A 20557-nucleotide genomic window follows, 5' to 3' on the forward strand; every position below is an offset into this window, starting at 1 on the left:
GCTTACCAGAAACAAGCATACTCCTGTGTTATTATAGCACTGTTCACAAGAGCCAAGAAATGGCAACACTTGCTCATAAAATGTTGCTGGATGGGCAAAAGAAAGCAACACACACACCATGAAATAATACTTATTCATGAAAAGAATAAAAGTGTGTCACTTTTATTTAAGAGTGTGTATAGAGAAAAAGATTACGTTACACAAAACAAGCCAATCATGGAAAATCAAGTACTGGAGAATCTCATTTGTATGTGGTAACTTATATGACTGGTTAACCATTCGGAGACTGAAAGGAGAATAGTGATTTCTGGAGATCAGGGAAATTAGTGGGGAGGGTGGTTCAAGAAAGCTCCATTACATTGTAGATAGGAATGAGAAGTCCAGGTGAAAGACTTCATGGTGGGGCATGAAATCTGAGTTAGGGCCTGAGATCCTGGGGTGGGGGCCCCAGACCAAGATTAGACTAGGCTTCCAGACCTGGACCAAAAGGATCCAGCTACAGGAGAGTGGAACAGAGGCATCAGTGAGCAAAGATAAGAAAAGCTGAAATTCATGACTTCAGATAATTGCAGTTTTCTATGTCCTCTCTAAGAAAGATCATAATAAAACAGACTTAGATGAAAGGACTGAGAGGTATAATGCTAAATTACAAGCAATAGGAAGAAAATGATGGATCTTTAAAATCAGAATAAAGAATTTTGTCAAGATAATCCTGTGGAATTTGATTTAAAGCCTATGGTGCCACCTCATGTCAAGATTGCAGGATGGCAGGCTAGGACTATTAGAAAACCTACAATAATTTTTCCAGCTACCTTAAGACAATTACATCCAGTGAGAGAAACTCACAAAGTTATAATGAATTTGGATAGCAGCCCATAGAAATGATAGGTCGAGAGATTTAAAGAAGCAATGGTAGCATATTTCATATTCCCTTATTCGAAACAAGTACTTAATAACTTGGCCATGCAAAGTCATATGATTCAAAAGACTAGAAAGACTTAATATCAGCCATTTTAGAAGCTGTTCCTCTAATACAGTGGCTGACCTGGTACAGAGAGCAGGCTTCAGCTATGAACAAATAGGACTAGGGGCAGTAACGTTTGAAGGATAAGTTGCAGGGAAGGTTAGTATGGTGACTTTGAATACAGATTATGTTTGATGATGCTGCATTAGAGCAATGTCATACAGTAGTATTAAATGCTTGAGACAAGCTTGAGCAGCAGGGGAAACAATTTGAATCATTTACCAAGATAACCCAGGGTTCGGATGAATCTTTTACTGACTTTTTACAAAGATTAACTTTGGCTGTAAATAGAACCATACCAGATCCAGATACAATAGAGCTTTTAGCTTTTGAGAATGCTAATGCTGAATGCAAAAAGTCTATTCGACTTTTAAAGGCCAGATTTGCACCTATTTGTGAATGTATTAAAACTACTGCAGATGTTGGATCTAATGCTTATAATTCAGTTCTGACTGGACAGCCAATTGTAAAAGGCAGGAGAGCACAGAATGTTCAATGTTTTGGCTGTGGAAGACCAAGTCACTAACTAAAGGACTGTAGGCAAACAGTTCTTAAGGAGAAAATTTTCTCTAATGCTAATCCAGGGAGAAAGCTTGGGATATGTGAAGATGTGGAAGAAGTAGTCACAGGGTTTATGAATGTCGATCATTCAGATTTATGAGGCGATTCAGACAACCAGGAAATGGTTGAAGGGACTTTACTCACCAAAAAAGCAACATGGGCCATTCATTCCGTGTCAGCCAAGGAGAGACTGTTCTAGAGAGCAACTAGAAAATACAATACCTGATATAACAGACAGTGCTGCTCTATGCTTAACTACTCCAATGAATAGAACAGGAGATTATACAGTTCCCAGGAAACAGATACTTTGTCAAACTCCAATAAAAGGTCAGAGATCAAATTAAAATTACAATTAGATGGAATTGAGATTGAAGGCCTAGTGGATACTGAAACAGATATAACAGTAATTCCACAAGATTCTTGGAATCCAACTAGGACACTTCAAAAGACGTCTTCACAGCTCTAGGCATTGAGTGTAAACCTGATGGATGCCAAAAGTGGTAGATACAGCAATGAATTTAAGGGAAAGAGATCTATTACAGCAGTAGGAAACACAGATTAGCATTTCTCCAAGTTCAGAGAGAAGTTGTAAAATAGGAGATGTTCCTGATAAAGGTGTTGAAACATATTGTCAAAACCAGTTACAGACCATCCAGACTGTCCATAGAAGGAGATGGCTTTCCAAGTTTATAAGGAGGGCTACTGCTGATAGATACCAACTACTCTACCACTGAAATGGTCAGCTAACAAGCCTCTTTTGGTATATTCCTTAAATAAGGAAACATCACACCCACTAGAAGGGTTGCTTCAAGCACAGCTGGTAGGTTAATGTATAGAAGAGTACACCAGCCCATGGAGTTCTCCTATATTTGTCATTATGAATGTGTTTAATTTTACAGTTTGTAAAAGTATGTACATCATACAATTGTACCTCTTCAGGACTCCAATAGGCTTCTTGCCTTGAGTTCTGAAAAAGCGGATTCTGTAATTACATATTTATTAAAAATGACATCTATCTTAGCAATACCTGTACAGATTAAAACTAGTAATGTTCTCTGGTATTCATATCCAGTAAAATGCAATGATATTTAAACATTGTCACATAAAACACATTACAGGCATGCCTTATGGTCCAACAGGTCAAAGAATTGTGGAAGGATCTCACTTCACTTTAAGGAAATGCTCATAAAACAGAAGGGGGATATGAGGTCATCCAGAGACAGATTACATAATGCTATATTACCTTGAAATTTTTTAAACGTCAATGAAACAGGTAGCACAAGTGCTGAAAAACACTGAATTTTAGAAAGGGCCTCTGAGTTAAATCATCTTACATACCTTAAGGCTGTGTTAACCTCATAATGGAAATGTGTTGCATGAAGGGAGAGAATATGTTTATATTTCTACAGGAAACAGAAAGCTGTAGGTTTCTTCAAAGTTAGTAAAGATTATATTTACAGGAGACCTTCTGAAAATGTTGGCTGCTGACATGGAAAGTGAGGAAGAAGTCACCCAGGAAAACAACAAAACAGGTAACACAAGTGCCAATCCCACTATGTGAGAACAGCTTGGGAGACCAGCTGACACATGGATGTCCCTGCAGCAGCCCATGTGTCGTTTTGGCCACCTGGTCTGCAAGGCTTACCTTTACCATGCCATTCTTTCATATAACATAGATGGAGATTGGTAACATTAGTATTAAAGTTCAGTTATGCGGTCCAAACAGACATAAAGATTGACAGATGCCTTTCACAGTTCAACCATCTTTAGGTGATTGGTGCACACTGCACAGTCCATGTATGTGTTAATGCTGAACCATCTCTACCTTTAACATTTGTGCGTTTTCAGAACAAAAGGACCAGATAGAAATGAAGACAAAGCAGCTATCCCTGGGTGATACAGACTTACAGATTGCTCAGCTGCTGTTTCCTCAAAAATTGTATACAGGACAGCCTCGAGGTGGCTACATCAAAGTGCCTCAGCCTCATAGATGGCCTCTGCTAGGCCTGCACCTCCTGGACACAAAATCAACCAGTAGCTCTCCCATGGCCAGAATCCCAATTTTCTTAGGATCTCCAAAGATGCCATCACTCCCAGACAGTAGACAGCATTCTAAATAACACAACACCTTCATTTTCAAGAGGTAGGGGAGCTGGCTGGTTATTGGTCATTCTGTGGGTTAGAGATATTTGTTGTCGTTTAGGAGGGACTGGTTGCAAGTTACTGGTCATGCTCAGGGAAAAAGAGAAGAAAAGGATGTAAAATTCAGGAATATTTTTTCTTCTCTCTCCCTTTTACCCTTCTTTGTCACCTATCTAGTGTCAGGGGTGGAAGCAGAGGGAAAGGTTGCGAAAGAAAAGAAATCTGGATTTTTATGTTTTCTTTTAGATTAAGAAAACAACGTAAGTCTCAAATATTTTAGATTTGTATGAACTTCTGTATAATGATAGAAATTTAAGGTTATATTTGCTACAAAACTCTGTATATATGACTCAACTCTTGTTTAAGGTATATGTACATATGCGACTCATTTAGAAATTTACTGTACAGTCCTTGTCTTATAAAAGCTACTATTGAAACTGTTAGATAGCGAAGAAATACAAGTTAGTGGTCAGTCACCTATAAATAATCATATCCTGTATTGCATTCAGAACTATACTTGTAGCCATGCTAGGTACTAATAGAGTTGTTTGCAAGAATAAGCTTCATTTAGCCTCCTATATATAAGTTATAAGTTAATAAAGTCAGGAAGTTTGTTTAATTAAATATAATTTTGATAGATGGTCCTCAAACACTTCAGAGATCTACAGAAATGGCATTTAAGATGTTATAATAATAAAAAAGTTTTTCTGACAGAGAAATACATCAACTTCTGGTAGCACCCCCAATCTCCTCCAAAAAAGACGACAGTCACAGAAGACCCTCCACCTGGAGCTTGCTTCAAATGTGGCAAAGCTGCCCATTGGGTTATAAAGTATTCTTCACCTTGACTGCTGACAGCACACTGTCCTAACTGTCACAAGCAGGACACGGGGAAGTTGATTGCCTTACTTTGCCTAAATAAAGTAGGGCAGTCTTGCCCAAGTTCCCACTTTGCAAAAAACGTCTGTCAGATCTTCTGGGCCTAGAAGCTGAAGACAGATGTGCCACTGATAAAGACAACTGGGCTGACTGTCCAGGGAGCCAATTAGTCTCTCTCTCTCTGTCTCTCTCTGTCTCTGTCTCTGTCTCTCTCTCTGTCTCTCTCTCTCTCTCTGTCTGTCTCTCTCTCTCTGTCTGTCTCTCTCTCTCTCTCTCTCTCTCTCTCTCTCTCTCTCTCTCTCTCGTTTTAGATTTGGAAACTGGTTGCTCTGCACTTCCTGTTTACTCAGGTAAAATTTATCCTTCTCAGGTTTCTGATAGAGTTGATGGCCAGATTGTTAGAGTTTTACAGTTTTTCTTGCTACCAGATTTAAAAAAAGAAAAACTCACTTTTGAGATGTTAAGTTTATAAAGGTCGAAAGATGTAATAGCTTCAGTTGTAAGGATCTAAAAAGATTTAGGGTTTAAGAAAATGTTTTAAGGTTGGTAATGCAAGTTGTTAAGGTTAGAGGATGTGATCACCATTTAAATGGTGGTAAGAAAAATGATTTAAGATATATTAAAGGACTAAAATACTCCAGGTAGATACTGAAATATTTTTTACAAAGTTGCCAAGTACAGATGGACTAAACACTGTAAATAGAATTCTTACCTTGATAGTTCTCCTAATTATTCTTATTGTATATAACTTACTGTTGTTAGAGATAAAGCCATTTCTTGAACTAAAAGGGGGAGATGTTGGGGTAACCACAAATCCTGTATTTCCTGGTTATGCAATGAGTTGCTTGTCTTTTCAATGGCTATCTGGATCTGGCAACACCCAGTTAACAGGATAAATGTCACTTCCTCACTGGCCTTTAAAAGAAAGCTGGGAAGAGACTGCACTCTGAACACACATCTCGGACGCCAGAGGAAAACACCAAACGCCATCTGGAACCCTGGTGCACTGAAGCTCCCGGAAAGGGCAGCGCAGATCTTCCTGGTTGCTGCAGCCGCAGAGAGCTCGTGGGCAGCACCCCGCGAGCAAACTTCAGCCTCGGGACCACAGGTAAGACCAACATTTCTGCTGCAAGAGACTTGCCTGGTGAACTCGGGACACACAGAGGCAGAATTCCTCTAGGACCAGGCACTTCCTGTGTTTACCGGGAGTCCCACACCCGCGGATCCCGGCCCTCAGCAGCTCTCTGCTCCCAGACCCCGTGGGAGAGAGACCTCACCGCCTGGTCAGGTGGGCACTCCTGAGTCTGCAGAGCAGAAGAGACCACCAACACTGCCCACCCCTGCCCACATCCCTGGCCCAAGAGGAAACTGTACAAGGCCTCTGGGCTCCCGTGGGGGAGGGCCCAGGAGCAGCAGGTCCGCTGCATCTGAGACACCACCAGAACCTGAAGGGACCAATCAGATAAACAGTTCTCTGCACCCAAATCCCGAGGGAGGGAGAGCTAAACCTTCAGAGAGGAAGAAACACCTGGGAAACCAGAAGAGTCTGCACTCTGCCCACATCTCTGATGCCAGAGGAAAACACCAAACACCATCTGGAACCCTGGTGCACAGAAGCTCCCGGAAAGGGTGGCGCAGATCTTCCTGGTTGCGGCCCCCACTGAGAGCTCATAAGCAACACCCCACGAGCAAACTTGACCTCAGGACCACAGGTAAGACCAACTTTTCTGCTGCAAGTGACCTGCCTGGTGAACTCAAGACAGGCCCACAGGAACAGCTGAAGACCTGTAGAGAGGAAAAACTACACGCCCGAAAGCACAACACTCTGTCCCCATAGCTGGCTAAAAGAAAACAGGAAAACAGGTCTACAGCACTCCTGACACACAGGCTTATAGGACAGTCTAGCCACTCTCAGAAATAGCAGAACAAAGTAACACTAGAGATAATCTGATGGGGAGAGGCAAGTGCAGGAACCCAAGCAACAGAAACCAAGACTACATGGCATCATCGGAGCCCAATTCTCCCACCAAAAAAAAAACATGGAATATCCAAACACACCAGAAAAGCAAGATCTAGTTTCAAAATCATATTTGATCATGATGCTAGAGGACTTCAAGAAAGACGTGAAGAACTCCCTTAGAGAAACACAGGAAAACATTAATAAACAAGTAGAAGCCTACAGAGAGGAATCGCAAAAATCCCTGAAAGAATTCCAGGAAAACACAATCAAACAGTTGAAGGAATTAAAAATGGAAATAGAAGCAATCAAGAAAGAACACATGGAAACAACCCTGGATATAGAAAACCAAAAGAAGAGACAAGGAGCTGTAGATACAAGCTTCAACAACAGAATACAAGAGATGGAAGAGAGAATCTCAGGAGCAGAAGATTCCATAGAAATCATTAACTCAACTGTCAAAGATAATGTAAAGCAGAAAAAGCTACTGGTCCAAAACATACAGGAAATCCAGGACTCAATGAGAAGATCAAACCTAAGGATAATAGGTATAGAAGAGAGTGAAGACTCCCAGCTCAAAGGACAGGAAATATCTTCAACATAATCATAGAAGAAAACTTCCCTAACCTGAAAAAAGAGATACCCATAGGCATACAAGAAGCCTACAGAACTCCAAATAGATTGGACCAGAAAAGAAACACCTCCCGTCACATAATAGTCAAAACACCAAACGCACAAAATAAAGAAAGAATATTAAAAGCAGTAAGGGAAAAAGGTCAAGTAACATATAAAGGCAGACCTATCAGAATCACACCAGACTTTTCGCCAGAAAATACGAAGGCCAGAAGATCCTGGAGTGATGTCATACAGACCCTAAGAGAACACAAATGCCAGCCCAGGCTACTGTATCCTGCAAAACTCTCAATTAACAAAGATGGAGAAACCAAGCTATTCCATGACAAAACCAAATTTACACAATATCTTTCTACAAATCCAGCACTACAAAGGATAATAAATGGTAAACCCCAACAAAAGGAGGCAAGCTACACCGTAGAAGAAACAAGAAACTAATCGTCTTGGCAACACAACAAAGAGAAGAAAAGCACACAAACATACCCTCATATCCAAATATGAATATAACAGGAAGCAATAATCACTATTCCTTAATATCTCTCAACATCAATGGTCTCAACTCCCCAATAAAAAGACATAGATTAACAAACTGGATACACAACGAGGACCCTGCATTCTGCTGCCTACAGGAAACACACCTCAGAGACAAAGAAAGACACTACCTCAGAGTGAAAGGCTGAAAAACAACTTTCCAAGCAAATGGTCAGAAGAAGCAAGCTGGAGTAGCCATTCTAATATCGAATAAAATCAATTTTCAACTAAAAGTCATCAAAAAAGATAAGGAAGGACACTTTATATTCATCAAAGGAAAAATCCACCAAGATGAACTCTCAATCCTAAATATCTATGCCCCAAATAAAAGGGCACCTACATACGTAAAAGAAACCTTACTAAAGCTCAAAACACACATTGCACCTCACACAATAATAGTGGGAGATTTCAACACCCCACTCTCATCAATGGACAGATCATGGAAACAGAAATTAAACAGAGATGTAGACAGACTAAGAGAAGTCATGAGCCAAATGGACTTAACGGATATTTATAGAACATTCTATCCTAAAGTAAAAGGATATACCTTCTTCTCAGCTCCTCATGGCACTTTCTCCAAAATTGACCATATAATTGGTCAAAAAACGGGCCTCAACAGGTACAGAAAGATAGAAATAATCCCATGCGTGCTATCAGACCACCACAGCCTAAAACTGGTCTTCAATAACAATAAGGGAAGAATGCCCACATATACGTGGAAATTGAACAATGCTCTACTCAATGATAACCTGGTCAAGGAAGAAATAAAGAAAGAAATTAAAAACTTTTTAGAATTTAATGAAAATGAAGGTACAACATACCCAAACTTATGGGACACAATAAAAGCTGTGCTAAGAGGAAAACTCATAGCACTGAGTGCCTGCAGAAAGAAACAGGAAAGAGCATATGTCAGCAGCTTGACAGCACACCTAAAAGCTCTAGAACAAAAAGAAGCAAATACACCCAGGAGGAGTAGAAGGCAGGAAATAATCAAACTCAGAGCCGAAATCAACCAAGTAGAAACAAAAAGGACCATAGAAAGATTCAACAGAAACAAAAGTTGGTTCTTTGTGAAAATCAACAAGATAGATAAACCCTTAGCCACACTAAACAGAGGACACAGAGAGTGTGTCCAAATTAACAAAATCAGAAATGAAAAGGGAGACATAACTACAGATTCAGAGGAAATTCAAAAAATCATCAGATCTTACTATAAAAGCCTATATTCAACAAAACTTGAAAATCTGCAGGAAATGGACAATTTCCTAGACAGATATCAGGTACCGAAGTTAAATCAGGAACAGATAAACCAGTTAAACAACCCCATAACTCCTAAGGAAATAGAAGAAGTCATTAAAGGTCTCCCAACCAAAAAGAGCGCAGGTCCAGACGGGTTTAGTGCAGAATTCTATCAGACCTTCATAGAAGACCTCATACCAATATTATCCAAACTATTCCACAAAATTGAAACAGATGGAGCACTACCGAATTCCTTCTATGAAGCCACAATTACTTTTATACCTAAACCACACAAAAGACCCAACAAAGAAAGAGAACTTCAGACCAATTTCCCTTATGAATATCGATGCAAAATACTCAATAAAATTCTGGCAAACCGGAATCCAAGAGCACATCAAAACAATCATCCACCATGATCAAGTAGGCTTCATCCCAGGCATGCAGGGATGGTTTTAATATCGGAAAACCATCAACGTGATCCATTATATAAACAAACTGAAAGAACAAAACCACATGATCATTTCATTAGATGCTGAGAAAGCATTTGACAAAATTCAACACCCCTTCATGATAAAAGTCCTGGAAAGAATAGGAATCCAAGGCCCATACCTAAACATAGTAAAAAGCCATATACAGCAAAACCAGTTGCTAACATTAAACTAAATGGAGAGAAACTTGAAGCAATCCCACTAAAATCAGGGACTAGACAAGGCTGCCCCTCTCTCCCTACTTATTCAATATAGTTCTTGAAGTTCTAGCCAGAGCAATCAGACAACAAAAGGAGGTCAAGGGATACAGATCGGAAAAAGAAGAAGTCAAAAATATCACTATTTGCAGATGATATGATAGTATATTTAAGTGATCCCAAAAGTTCCACCAGAGAACTACTAAAGCTGATAAACAACTTCAGCAAAGTGGCTGGGTATGGAAAAATTAACTCAAATAAATCAGTAGCCTTCCTCTACAAAAAAGAGAAACAGGCCGAGAAAGAAATTAGGAAATGACACCCTTCATAATAGATCCAAATAATATAAAGTACCTCGGTGTGACTTTAACCAAGCAAGTAAAAGATCTGTACAATAAGAACTTCAAGACTCTGAAGAAAGAAATTGAAGAAGACCTCAGAAGATGGAAAGATCTCCCATGCTCATGGATTGGCAGGATTAATATAGTGAAAATGGCCATTCTACCAAAAGCGATCTACAGATTCAATGCAATCCCCATCAAAATACCAATCCAATTCTTCAAAGAGTTAGACAGAACAATTTGCAAATTCATCTGGAATAACAAAAAACCCAGGATAGCTAAAACTATCCTCAACAATAAAAGGACTTCAGGGGGAATCACTATCCCAGAACTCAAGCAGTATTACTCAAGCAGTATTATTATCAAGAGCAATAGTGATAAAAACTGCATGGTATTGGTACAGAGACAGACAGATAGACCAATGGAACAGAATTGAAGACCCAGAAATGAACCCACACACCTATGGACACTTGATTTTTGACAAAGGAGGCAAATCCATCCAATGGAAAAAAGATAGCATTTTCAGCAAATGGTGCTGGTTCAACTGGAGGTCAACATGTATAAGAATGCAGATCGATCCATGCTTATCACCCTGTACAAAGCTTAAGTCCAAGTGGATCAAGGACCTCCACATCAAACCAGACACACTCAAACTAATAGAAGAAAAACTAGGGAAGCATCTGGAACACATGGGCACTGGAAAAAATTTCCTGAACAAAACACCAATGGCTTATGCTCTAAGATCAAGAATCGACAAATGGGATCTCATAAAACTGCAAAGCTTCTGTAAGGCAAAGGACACTGTGGTCAGGACAAAACGGCAACCAACAGATTGGGAAAAGATCTTTACCAATCCTACAACAGATAGAGGCCTTATATCCAAAATATACAAAGAACTCCAAGAAGTTAGACGCAGGGGAGACAAATAACCCTATTAAAAAATGGGGTTCAGAGCTAAACAAAGAATTCACAGCTGAGGAATGCCGAATGGCTGAGAAACACCTAAAGAAATGTTCAACATCTTTAGTCATAAGGGAAATGCAAATCTTTTGGGTATAAAAAACAACCCTGAGATTTCACCTCACACCAGTCAGAATGGCTAAGATCAAAAACTCAGGTGACAGCAAATGCTGGCGAGGATGTGGAGAAAGAGGAACACTCCTCCATTGTTGGTGGGGTTGTAGACTGGTACAACCATTCTGGAAATCAGTCTGGAGGTTCCTCAGAAAATTGGACATTGAACTGCCTGAGGATCCAGCTATACCTCTCTGGTTTTTGGGCATATACCCAAAGATGCCCCAACATATAAAAAAGACACGTGCTCCACTATGTTCATTGAGCCTTATTTATATAGCCAGAAGCTGGAAAGAACCCAGATGCCCTTCAACAGAGGAATGGATACAGAAAATGTGGGTACATCTACACAATGGAATATTACTCAGCTATCAAAAACAATGACTTTATGAAATTCGTAGGCAACTGGATGGAATTGGAAAATATTATCCTGAGTGAGATAATCAATCACAGAAAGACATACATGGTATGCACTCATTGATAAGTGGCTATTAGCCCAAATGCTTGAATTACCCTAGATGCCTAGAACAAATGAAACTCAAGACGGATGATCAAATGAATGCTTCACTCCTTCTTTAAAAGGGAACAAGAATACCCTTGGCAGGGAAGAGAGAGGCAAACATTAAAACAGAGACTGAAGGAACACCCATTCAGAGCCTGCCCACATGTGGCCCATACATATAGAGCCACCCAATTAAACAAGATGGATGAAGCAAAGAAGTGCAGACCGACAGGAGCGGATGGAGATCTAGTATGTCTCCTCCTGTTTCTTTCTGCAGGCTCCTGAGAGACACAGCCAGAATACAGCAAAACAGAGGCGATTGCCAGCAGCAAACCACTGAACTGAGAATAGGACCCCGATTATTTGAAGGAATCACAGAAAGAACTGGAAGAGCTTGAAGAGGCGTTCTATAAATATCTGTTAGAGACTCCATATACAACAATGCCAAGCAACCAGAGCTTCCAGGGACTAAGGCAATACCAAAGACTATACATGGACTGACCCTGGACTCTGACCTCATAGGTAGCAAATGAATATCCTAGTAAGAGCACCAGTGGAAGGGAAGCCCTGGGTCCTGCTAAGACTGAACCCCCAGTGAACTAGACTGTTGGGGGAGGGCGGCAATGGGGGGGAGGGTGGGAGGAACACCCATAAGGAAGGGGAGGAGGAAGGGGATGTTTGCCAGGAAACTGGGAAAGGGAATAACACTCGAAATGTATATAAGAAATATTCAAGTTAATAAAAAAAAGAAAGAAAGAAAGAAAGCTGCCTGGGGGAAGGTGCCTTTTTTTCATAAAGAGATCTGGCAGCCAGAGTTGGGGCTGGAAGTTGAGGAAGAACTGCTCAGGTGGAGTGGCGAACACAGAGATGCAGGCAGGGGGAGGAGGCAGAAGGGAGATGTGGTGGAGCTGGAAGGAGGCAATGAGAACCAAGTGAGAAATGGAGCAGAGAAGTCAGGTTAAATTAGAAACTAACTGAGAGACTCCCCCAGTAAAAAGCAAATAGCTTTAAACTGTATCAATGTTTCCATGTCTTAATTAAACCTCAAGCTGGATCCCATGCCACCCGACCAAAAGCCCTGACAATAAGTTATGCAGTCACGTTCTACTCTTCCACCAGGCAAGTTAAATGCAGAAAACTAGGCACTTAAAAGTCACCCACAGGAACCTCGATTTGGTTTTAATACTCTATATTCTGCTAATTACTGGTGAAGGGGCCAAATGATAATAAAAATGGTTGGCAAGCTGAGGTGGAAAATGTGGAGAAGGAGCTGTGAGGGCTCTGAGGGACTAGAGGAGATAAAAAGAAACAACAAGAAATGCTTTTAACGTTTGTGTTATTGTGCTTGTTCCCTACCTCTGTCAGCCTTAGTGGACTCTTCTCAAGATCCGCATCCGTGTCACTCTCCTCAATACATGGCACGGCCATTGATGCCTCTGAATCGGAGCACAGTAGTCACCAACACTAGACCTTCATAAGACTAGACCTCTAACATCTCCTTGAGGAGCAGAGAAGTCTAATAAAGCCCAGGAGGCCCGTGAGGTTCACAGAATACACGAGATAGCTCTGCTACAGGGGTCTATTGTAAGTAGTCAACAAATTCCGGGAGGAGACACTCTCTTGGTATAGCTACACAGAAGTTGCCTATTCTATAACTAATACTCATGGGAGTCACCAATGCACCAAGACAGTCTTGGATATAAGCACTTATTCTGTCTGTACTCGCTCTATCAGAGACAAAAGGAAATAGAAAGCTTAGGAGAAGTCTTTCAGTAGGAGTGAATACTTGAGAACTTTGTATTGTTTTGTACATGTATACACATAAGAGATCAGGAAACACTAATTATAAAGTACAGGCATTGTATTGGGGGAGGGCAGAGACTAAGCAGTCTTTCTCTGTAGCCCATGCTAGCCTTTACTTTATGGTAATCTTCTTGCCTTGGGCTCCAAAGTACTGGTATTTCTTGAGTTAGCTACTGCACCCAGCTCAAACAGAACAATGTTGAACTTATTACCACTGCTTTAAATGCTAGTTATAAGTGCTGTGTCTGAATATATTTGTGCACGGTGCTCACCGAAACATTCCTGCTGATATCTGAGATGGCCACAGAAACACTAGGTGGCAGGCAGTACAGGAAAACTGAGTGCATCAAATTATTTCCAAAGGAAAAATCAGTAATTTTTAAATACGTCCAGAAAATTCTCTAAAACAGGTTTTTACAGGAAACCAATTTATAATAGACTTACTCAATCCAGGGAAAGGGTGGTCAAATAACTGTAGCCCACTCTCTCCACCCTTTCCCATGTAAGTGAAAAGTTATGTCTAAGAAAGACTTGGAGTTTTTCTGTTCAGGGACTCAGGTCCAACAGGATGTTAGTTTTCATTGGAAGGTAACCAAGTGATTCTTTTTCCAGAAGAAGAATAGAAGCCCACTGCATGCAATGGCTCCCAGTTGAGAAATGCAGATATAAACTCCATTTAAAGAGTGTTTAGGGACACATAACTAAACTAAACCTAGCTAACTAAAGTAAAGAAAAGCTGAAGCATCTGTTTCATGAACAAGTATTAAACACAGCCCAGCTCCTGACCACATCAACAAAAACACAGCTAGAAGCCTGATTGTCTCAGTCCCTACCAGGGATCTATTTTGTCTGGTTTTACCAAGAGTAAAGAAAATCAAAGTAAATGAGGAAGGAGGTGGGGATATATAAAGGGAAAAGAACAGGCATCTGAGGTGAACTGATTTTATACAGACACACACACACACACACACACACACACACACACAACACGGGACTTGAAAATATCAAAGGATCACCAGAATTGGTAGTTTTGCCACAAGCAAAGATGGATCAGTGAATAGATGATACATTAATAAGAACTCCCCAAACTGATATATGAGAAAAATATGACGAAACTGAAGATAATATACAAGAAGTCTTGGATAATTATAAACCCATAATGGCAGTAATAGGAAAAAAAAGAAAGAACTGGGGGCAGGGAGAGAAAATTGTAATAGCTAAAAGTTGTTTAATTAATTATTGCAAGTTGGAGAAAACAGAATATGATAAATTTCAAAATATTTACACCTATTCCTACTGTGTTCAAACTGCAAAAAAGCAAACATTATAAATTCTCATGGAAAGATCCAAAATAACTTATCTACAGAATAGGATAAGAACTACATCATTGTTCCCTCAGACACTATGCCGGCAAGAAAGGAGAGACTAAAGTTCTTAAAATCATACACCTACCTAGAATCCTGAATCTGGTGGAATTCAAAAGGCATCAAAAGTAAAGGACAAATAAAAAAACATTCTCTGACAACACTCAGAGGTCTCATCAGAGAACAGACTTGGAGAGAATGATTGAAGAATTCCTTCAGGATGAAGGAAAACAATGTCTTAGAGATCTAAGTACATCTACATTGTGGAGGTGTGAGAGATGATACATAAGATGCCTCTTTTACTTTTCAGGTTCTCGACTCAGTGTCAGTATTCAGTACAGTGCGCTTATGCTGGATCGAAGTGGCAGACTGAACGCACTGGCAATTGTCTGATATCTGACCTACCCATCAAAAGAATACTATTATTTCAAGGCTTGAGAATGGCTTGGCACTTGCTCCTCTTACAGCAAGTGACCAGGGTTCAGTGCCAGCACTGACCTGTTGAGTCACAATTGTCTGTGACTCCAGCAGTACCAGAAGATCTGATCCCCTTTTCTGGCCTTCATTGGCACCAGGCATACAGGTTGCGCACAAACAGACATGGAAGCAAAATTCTCACATACATATATTATGAATAAATTTAAATAGGTTGAAACACTACTTTTAACTTACTATGGACATCCTCTGTAACTCCCTTTTTGTGTTACATTTTAATGATGGGGTAATTTTATAGAGGACTTTTATCTAAGAAGGTCTAAAGAGGCCAGAGAGAAAAAAAAATAAAGTGTGGCTATTGGGGCTTTGCTCCATTCACCAAATGAATATATGTACATACAATATGTATATATGTATACATGACTGTCTGTCTATATGTATGCACATATATAAGTATGCATGTATACTTGTGAAATTGATGGTTGGGCCTGGCTGTGTGTGTGTGTGTGACTTTCTTTCTTGTCTTTCTTGCAAGCCTCTTAAGAGTTAAAAAAAAGTTCAGAGGTTCTTGCCAAGCGTTTTTGCCAGGCCTGGATAATTAAGTTTTGTTCTGTCAGCTATGCTGTCAAACACCCACCATTCTCAGCAAGGGGGATAGGCATCAGCTGCTATTAGCACAGATGCCCACCACCAATGCCATACTTGCTGCCTTCCTCAGTGACCTGGAAGCTGGGCAGAGGCACTAAAGATCTTGTAAAATGATTAAATTAGAGCATTTTTAAATTATTTGTCACTAGATCACATTTGATATCTCCTCCTGTAACTAACATCAAAAAATCTAAAAGATACACCATAAAGGAAGATATAGGCAGCATTAGTTTGTGTATCAAAAATGCTGAGCTAAATACACATTATGGGAAACCTTTAAGGGCATCAATAAGGTATTGTTGTGTATCCACTAGTCAGCTGAAAACTGACAATTCAAAGACTGACAAGCCATGCAAGCTAAGAAGAATTCTTACTTGGTGATTGTGAAATAGAAAATAGTACCCCTACATTGAAACGCACTCTGGATGTTTCTTGCACAGTTAAATACAACTTTACACATGATCCAGGAATCACATTCCCAGCTATTTACCTAGTCAAACTGAAAGCTTTTATCAATACAGGACCTTCTGTAATGTCTATGACAGTTTATTCATGAAAATGAAAGAAACTGAAGCTGGAGAAAGTGTCCTTTAATAAATCACCTGATGAACTTCATTGGACTCTTACAACTGAATATTATTCAGCAAGAAAAAGCAATGAGCTATGGAGCTTCAAAAACATGAGGAATCCTAATGGGTATAAATGGAAGAAGTCAGTCTGAAAGGCCACATGTTATATGATTTCAACAGCATCATTCTAGAAAGACTAAAAGGACAGTAAGGAGCCTAGATATGGCAGGGTATGTGCAACAAAGAGAAGTATGGGAGCTTTCAGTTACGGGAGTTCATGCTGCCCTAATCTGCAATAGGAAAAACCATGTCATGCAATTGTCTCAACACTGGGGATGTTCAAAATCAAGAGTGAACCTTAACAAAAACTATGAACTTTCATTTAGGTATAGCAATAATATTACAGTGTTAAGCACAATATAACACAAGATGGTTACAAGAAAATGGGGCGGGAACCCAGCTCTGCACATAAGAACTGTGAGGTAGGTCACTCGTTTGATAAAAATGTTCTAAAGCATGAAGTCTATTAATTTAAAAAACTGACACATTCATTATGGAAGATCCAAAAGTACAAATAAAATAAAAATAAAAGGCAATAAAACTTTCAAGGCCCCGTTGATTTCCCTAACAAATCTCAGAAAGCATTTAGGAGATATTCCAAGTGATTAACATCCTACTTCTTCAATAAAACATGGGAGGAAAGACTATTTTTTCCTTGTTTTATGAGTCCTGCATCATTTTGACACCCAAACCAGATGATTATAAAGGAAAGCACAAATGCTCTTCAAAAATTAATCTGCCATATTATCAAATACAGAAAAATATGTAATTGCTGTAGACAAAGAATAAACTGTTTACAAAGTGGCAAAACTCATTTACAATAAGACAGATTTAATCCCCAGCAGTGCAAATTAAAATAAAGATATACGCATTCACAACAACAAAGATAATTTGCCTTAAGCTACATAATGCATGGAGATTTCCTTAATACGAGAAAGCACATCAAGAGTTAACATTGCACCTAACCTTTTGCTTTAAGATATGGTGTGTCACTACAGTACAGCATCAGCCCCTAATAAACACCACATAGATATGTCAGCTTGTTTAAGGAGAAAAGCCGAGGAGTCAAGGCACACAGATGGAAAGTGGGAGTTGCATATCTCCAAGGCAGATGGCATGCACTATCAACGATTCTCAATCCTGTTCAGGGAATTTGACAATCAGATGACTAAATGGATGGATGAATGAATAAATGATGCTATGTAAAACCTTCATTCTCACTCTGGAGAATTTATCTCTGCTGTGTGATGATGGGATGGGGTTTTAAATGACCAGCATTTAGGGATAGGACTTGGGGTTGTATCTCAGTGTCAATGTGCTTACAGACAAGTGAGAGCTTGGGCACTGTCTCCAGTACTGAAAAACAAACAAATAAAAACTAATACTCTGAGTTCAAGGCACTCTATGTATGCTTTCTGATTTTTATAAATTAAATAGACCAGTACCAAACCTTATTCAAGTCACACTAGTTATCTGGCTCTCCCAGAGCTCTGTGTCAAGGCACTGTAGACAGTAGTTGCCCTTTCTCCTTGTGTCCTTTAAGGCATTGACAGTGCTGAGACAGATTCCAGCAAAGTCGGAGGTTAGACAATGCTTTGTAAATTCTTCATATAAATATTTCTTATATTATTGAGAAAGTGATGAATCAATATTCAGATCCTACCCTCCAAGTTCTTATTTTGTGCTTCACTTCCTACCTTTCTCTTCCTCGCAGACTTCTGGATACAGTATTCCTAGTGTCCTTTGTACATTCGTGCTTTTCATGGTTTTAAAATCAGGGAATAATATGTCAATGTACTTGGACACCTTAACCGCATCATCCTCGACATGACAGTAATCAGACATATGTTGTCGGTCCATATACTCTTGCAAACTGTTGAAACCCAAAGTATAAGCTAAGATTATTATGAGCTAAGGTGCAAGAGTTATGTATGAAAATTTTATGCTAATGAATGACTTAGAATTTAATAACATAATACAACACTTCTTTCTGCTCACACATTATCACTCTGAATGTGACTCCTACTGTTTCCAAAGCCCTCGGGCATCCACTGAATTCTCTTTTCTTTTGCTCTACCCTGATTTAAAACTTGAAACTAAATGACATTATAACCTTGCACAGGAGGAGAATATTTGAGTAGCATGCACAAATGGGTCCTTGGCCAGCAATACAACAGCAAAACAAAGTCTAAAGTTATCTGCTACCTAAAAAAACATGCAGTAACCAGAAACCACAAGAAAATTCCACAGTTCATATGGAAAGGGGAAATATCTTGGGCATCCCAGACAGACAATAGCACTGGGACACAAAGCAGTAGCAGACCTAGGCACAAAGCCTTCAGGCTCAAATATCATAATGGCTTCTTCCTCACTAGACTCCTTCAGGTGTGCCCTATAAGACTTTTGTATCAAACTCTCGCTCTTAGTCTTTAGAAATGTAAAAGTCACAACAGTATTACACAAAGCCAACATTCTGAAGACTGTTTGACAATTCTGAAATATTTAAAAATGAGTTACTTAAATATATATTTTATACCAGTAAATATCTTAACTAAATAAGAGAGCCTAGGAGACAAAGGAAATGGTTGGTGCTGGAGAATGGGCAGGGCTGGCTGAGGCAGTGCATGGTTCTGATACACTCCCTAAGCCTGAGAGAATGAGGCCAGGTTGGGTGCCAGGTTTAGAAAGTAAGCAAGGGAGTTATGCCCTTTCTAATTTTCTTGTCATAAACATTCAAGGATATTCCCCATTTTCTCCATACATAATATTCTACGTTGACCAAAAGGAAACTTGTACCTATAGAAAAACATTAGGTTTTGAGACATCTGGGCATCATATGCCATCACCTAGTGACACATTATATGTGATAAAGGGCTGGTCTTAGCTACCTGTCCCGTTTCTTCTTTACCGGCATAGGTGCAAACTTAACGTGAGGCTCTTCCAAAGGGTCAGGTTCTTCTTCTACTACTACTACTTCTTCTTCTTCTTTTTCTTCTTCTTCTTCTTCTTTTCCTTCTTCTTCTTCTGCATCAGACTGAGGGAGAGCTTCCTCCTCAATAACCTCTGTGTCTTCTCCTTGAGATATAATGAGCACACAGCTTAGGCGGTTTGTCATAGAATATACAAACTCTTCAAAGTCAGGCTACAAAAGAAAATGAGAAACTCTCCCTCAGGTTCCTGATACAATTGCATTACAATAGCAGCCACTGTGAAAAACAAAAACCAACCAACTAGACAAAGCAAAACACAGTGAAATCTTTCCTTTTGTGGTCATCAAACTGTCCATATAAAGTATCTCCTTGCAAGGACATTTTTGCACAGTAGGTATTTACTTCCAGCAGAAAGTGATTTTAAATACAGTGTAGCACAACTATTTTCCAACCACTAGGATGTTGCCAGTTCATGTAAAGGGTCTTCATCGGCCAATATACTCTTGGATGTGAGGTCTTACACTACATTGTGGTCCAGGGGCCCCAAACTTAAAGAAATCTGACTCTCCCAGCTGCTGTCATTGCTAATAGCTCCTTAACTAAAGGTGGGACTGTGGACCCTCCTCCTATCTTCATGCTCAAACTTTGGCTTCAGCTTGAGCAGGTCTTATGCATTGTGTCACAATCAAACATGGTGGAATTTTCCCCCTCTTCTCTTTTGTTTTTTCTCTTTTGTTTTGTTTTTTCATTTTTTCTTTCTCTTCTTCTTCTTCTTCTTCTTCTTCTTCTTCTTCTTCTTCTTCTTCTTCTTCTTCTTCTTCTTCTTCTTCTTCTTCTTCTTCTTCTTCTTCTTCTTCTTCTTCTTCTTCTTCTTCTTCTTCTTCTTCTTCTTCTTCTTCTTCTTCTTCTTCTTCTTCTTCTTCTTCTTCTTCTTCTTCTTCTTCGTCTTTGTCTTTTTAAAGAGGACACAAAATTGGGTGGGTAGGGAAGTAGGGGTAAGCAGTTGGGAGAAAGGAAGGAAATGATCAAATATAGTGTACAAAATCCTCAAGAAATTAACACACATGACACACAAAGAAAGGAGAGACAGAGACAGACAGACAGAGGTAAATGGAGACAGGGAGGGCATTTTTGTGTGTGTGTGTGCAATCCCAAAGTTTCTAATTCAGTAATTGTTTCA

At 39.6% G+C, this 20557-nt stretch overlaps 2 protein-coding genes across 2 annotated transcripts in view; one reads left to right on the forward strand and one right to left on the reverse strand.

Annotated features, from left to right (window-relative positions):
• Sfrp4 (secreted frizzled related protein 4) overlaps positions 1-20557 on the forward strand; it is a 93230-nt gene that overhangs the window by 50335 nt on the left and 22338 nt on the right. The gene's annotated exons all lie outside the window — the stretch shown is intronic.
• Positions 1-20557, reverse strand: part of Nme8 (NME/NM23 family member 8) — a 62777-nt gene that overhangs the window by 24717 nt on the left and 17503 nt on the right. The window contains exons 9-10 of the mRNA XM_032885116.1: positions 19336-19589; positions 18145-18320 (exon numbers count right to left, since the gene is read on the reverse strand). Of these exons, the coding sequence (XP_032741007.1) occupies positions 18145-18320; positions 19336-19589 (430 nt within the window). The remainder of the gene's footprint in view (positions 1-18144; positions 18321-19335; positions 19590-20557) is intronic.

Source organism: Rattus rattus, chromosome 14, assembly GCF_011064425.1.
Source record: "Rattus rattus isolate New Zealand chromosome 14, Rrattus_CSIRO_v1, whole genome shotgun sequence".
NCBI classification, from domain to species: Eukaryota; Metazoa; Chordata; class Mammalia; order Rodentia; family Muridae; genus Rattus; species Rattus rattus.